This window comes from Cervus elaphus, chromosome 20 (genome assembly GCF_910594005.1).
Source record: "Cervus elaphus chromosome 20, mCerEla1.1, whole genome shotgun sequence".
Taxonomy (NCBI): Eukaryota; Metazoa; Chordata; class Mammalia; order Artiodactyla; family Cervidae; genus Cervus; species Cervus elaphus.
Window position 1 is genome coordinate 123238067 of NC_057834.1, and position 3843 is coordinate 123241909.

Genomic DNA, 3843 nt, shown 5'->3' on the forward strand with positions numbered 1-3843 from the left:
AGTCAAGTTCACGTCTCATAACTCACTGATACCTGATTTCTGCCTTCATCACTCCACAGAAATTTCCCACATCCAAGCCACTAATAACTTTGGCATTATTACATTTTTTGAACAGTTTTAATTCCTCTTGCTGTCTCTATAGCATTTAGCATCATATGCACCCTTGGAGATGGTAGCTTCCTGAACTTACACTGTCAAGCTCTCCTGCCTCCTGGGATGCTCTTGTTCAAGCTGATCTCTTCTCCTGCTGATCTCTCCAGTGTTCCTCCTCCCAGCTTGCATGTTTGGAGCTTTTGCACTCTCTCTGAGCTATCCCTGAGAGTTCTCCTCCATTCTGTGCCTTAATTACCTTCTAAAGTTTGATTTTCTGCTCAGATCTCTTTCCTGAGCTCCAAGGCAATCTGTCTAACTCTTTGATGATCAGATCCTCAAGGATACTCAGTGTTTCAAACTCTGCATGTCTATAATAGAATTAATAATGACTTTCTGGCCATTTTCTCCCCCACCCATCACTCTTTCTTTCACCCCCACCTGTCTTGTAATGGTATTACTGTCAACTTAGCTTCCCAGGTCTGAAACCTCAAACTCATCCTTGTTTCCTCCCTCTTCCTCATCTTCTGTACCTCTCAGTTACCAAGTCCTGCACATCTCTCTCTAATCTCGCTTCTCTTCTTGGTTGTCTGGAATATTACCCTTCTGTCTTTCCTTCATACCTCCCAGCTGGTCTTTCTCCAATGTCTTTTCCTAACTTCCACCCAAACAGTGATTTTCTAAAATCTAAGCCTCAATGAATTACTTCTCTGCTTAAAACTCATCTGATACTGGACATGGCCTAAATGATCGAGTCCATGCTCATTACCAAGGTACACAATACCTTTTTCTTTCTATTGTTTGCAAACCAGCCTGCCCTCAGACCTTATCACATGTGTTCCCTGGCTGCACAAAGCTTTCTCTTCATTTGACGCTTTGTACCTACTACTCCATTTGCTTGCCAAACTCTTCCTTGATTTCTTTGCTTAGCTAATTCCTATTCATGTTTTAAGATTCACATCATGGGCCCTCTTCTTGGAAAAGTCTAGCTTTCAAAGGCTAGTTCAGGAGCTCCTTTAATGGGTCCCCATGACCCCCTATATACTTACTCTTGTCACAGCACTTATCATTTGAGTACCATTAATTGTTTATCTGTCTCCTTCCTATATGTGTTCTTTGCGGTAGAAGTTTTTTATTTCTGTATCCCTAGTGCTTAGCACAGAGCATTGACTGCCAGCCCATATTTCCATCAGAGTGCTAAATATATTGGAATGTGGTTTGTGTCTTTATTCTATTTCCCCCAAAAGACCGTGAACTTCTTCAAGATTAGGAATATACCATGTTTGTTTTGGTCTCTTTCAGTTTTTGTTTACCATCTGATGAACAACACCAGGAAGATAGTTTGACTGGAATGAACATCACTGAGCTTCCAGTTTGTGCCGGCAACAGTGCCGTGTGTGCCATGCATGTCATATATTACTTCTCACAGGTTCCGTTCCTATTCCTGGTAGATAGTATGTAGATTTTACAGAGAAGGGAATGAGGCTCAAGGAGATTAAATTATTTGAACAGGCCACAGTTAAAGTACCAAGACTTGACTATCAATCTTCTGATTTCAAATCCCATGTTCCTCCACTAGAACCACTTCCTATGACACCACAAACGAAGAATCAACTCTAACTTTTGACATATAAACTAAACTCTGGGGCTCCCTGACTGTCATAAATCTCAACTCTAGGAGAAAAAGAGACCCCAAAGTACTGATTACCACTGGGAGGGTATTCCCATCAAGCAGACAGGGTCAGAGACGGCAAAGCCAACTTTAGGCCAAAAAAACAGCTATTACTCTGCCTCAGTGATAGTTTGAGGGTCAAACAGGAAGACTTATTTTCAGTTGTGAATCAGGCCAGGAAGAGGCCCAGTGGTGAGCAACTCCATCTGAAAGAAAATCGGATATGAGGAAGCTTCCAGAGACACCAAAGACTCAAGAAACACAGGCCTGGGTAAAATTTCCAAAAAATTTTTCATGTTTCTGGAATCATATAATCTTGCCCATATTTCTGACTTGCCCTGCCTATATATATGTAGTGATCCAAAGTTTAAAGCACCAAAGGAAAGAGTTTTGAGTGATTTGGTTTTTTACAGGAGGGAGAAGGAAACTTCAAATCTTTGTCATCACACTCTACACCAAGACTAAGGCAGAAGAACCTCAAGCAATGCGCTGTGTGGTGGTGGCTCCTGAACCACAAGAAAGGGTGCCCTTTCCTAATAAAATCTCTTCCTTTGTCAGCAAAAAAAAAAAAAAAAAAGGACTAAGACTGAGGGAACACAATGAGAAACTGGAAGTTTTGATGAAAAATTCACACTTGAGAAAATGAAAATCTCATAAAGTTTTCCCTCCCCTTCCCAAATTTAGCCTCATCCTAGATAGACTTCAGTCAATGACCTGGTATTAATCCCTAGTAGTATCTAAGTAAAATCATTGGCCTTGCCAACAACTGAACAATCATGGTAATTGATATGCATCCTAAGCTGGGCCAATAGTTGGTTCATTTCTCTTTCTGCAGCTGAAGGAGAATGCAGAATTTCCTCTGGGAGAACCAGAGCTCTGTGTCTGAGTTCATCCTTCTGGGCTTCTCCAAGGATTCCCAAATTAATGCAATCCTCTTCAACATCTTCCTCTTCCTCTACCTCTCTACCCTTGTGGGCAACGGGCTCATTGTCACCGTAATCCACCTGGACTCCAGCCTCCACACACCCATGTACTTTTTCCTCAGTGTCCTCTCTTTGCTGGATATGAGCTATGTCACCACCACTGTGCCCCAGATGCTGGTGCATCTGGTCTGTCGGAAGAAAACTATCTCTTATGTTGGGTGTGTGGCCCAGATGTACATCTTTCTGGTGCTGGGCATCACTGAGGGCTGGCTGTTCTCCGTCATGGCCTATGATAGATATGTGGCCATCTGCTACCCACTCAGGTACAAGGTTATCATGAGCCCATGGCTGTGTGGGGCAATGGTGGCCTTTTGTGGACTTTGGGGGGTCAGCTGCTCTCTAGTTTACACTGTCTTCACTGTGCGCCTGCCCTACTGTGGCCCCAATGAGATCAACCACTTCTTCTGCGAGGTTCCTGCTGTTCTTAAACTGGCCTGTGCAGATACATCCCTCAATGACCAAGTAGATTTCATCCTAGGTTTCATCCTTCTTCTGGTACCCCTTTCCTTCATTCTGGCCTCTTACATCCGCATCTTTGCCACCATATTGAGAATTCGCTCAGCCCAAGGTCGGCTCAAGGCCTTCTCCACCTGTGCCTCCCACATCACTGTGGTCACCATGTTCTGTGGACCTGCCATGTTTATGTACATGAACCCTGGGGCCAATGCCTCCCCAGAGCGGGACAAGAAACTGGCCCTGTTCTACAACGTCATCTCTGCCTTTCTCAACCCCATCATCTACAGCCTCAGAAACAAAGATGTAAAGAGGGCTTTCCTCAAGCTAACAGGCTGGGGCAGGACCACTGAATGAGACCCCTGGAACACAGAAGGCTATGACCAGACCTGAAACCATCGGTTCTGTGGTCCTTCCACCCCATTCCCTCCTATAACCCTATGGACAGGCAAGAATCACTGACTGTTAGGGGAGATGATATGTGAAAGTAAGTACCTGGGTGGGACATGATGATGGCTCCAGTGGGCTGTCTTCAAACACCAAGAGACTAAACTATGGACATCTTGCCGAGGAAAGACCCATGTCTAATTCTTTCCTGTTTCCCCAGGGCCCAGCAAAGAGTCTGACAAATCAAAGCATTTACTG

General features: G+C 44.1%; 1 protein-coding gene across 1 annotated transcript; it reads left to right on the top strand.

Moving 5' to 3' along the window:
• The first annotated feature begins 2607 nt into the window (after positions 1 to 2607).
• Positions 2608 to 3555, top strand: LOC122678072 (putative olfactory receptor 2B3). Its single transcript, XM_043878520.1, has one exon. It carries the CDS (start codon positions 2608 to 2610, stop codon positions 3553 to 3555), a length of 948 nt encoding a protein of 315 aa, XP_043734455.1.
• Positions 3556 to 3843: the final 288 nt, after the last annotated feature.

Coding starts and splice junctions, on each gene's coding strand:
- LOC122678072 (XM_043878520.1), top strand. CDS start 2,608: ATGCAGAATTTCCTCTGGGAGAACCAGAGCTCTGTGTCTGAGTTCATC.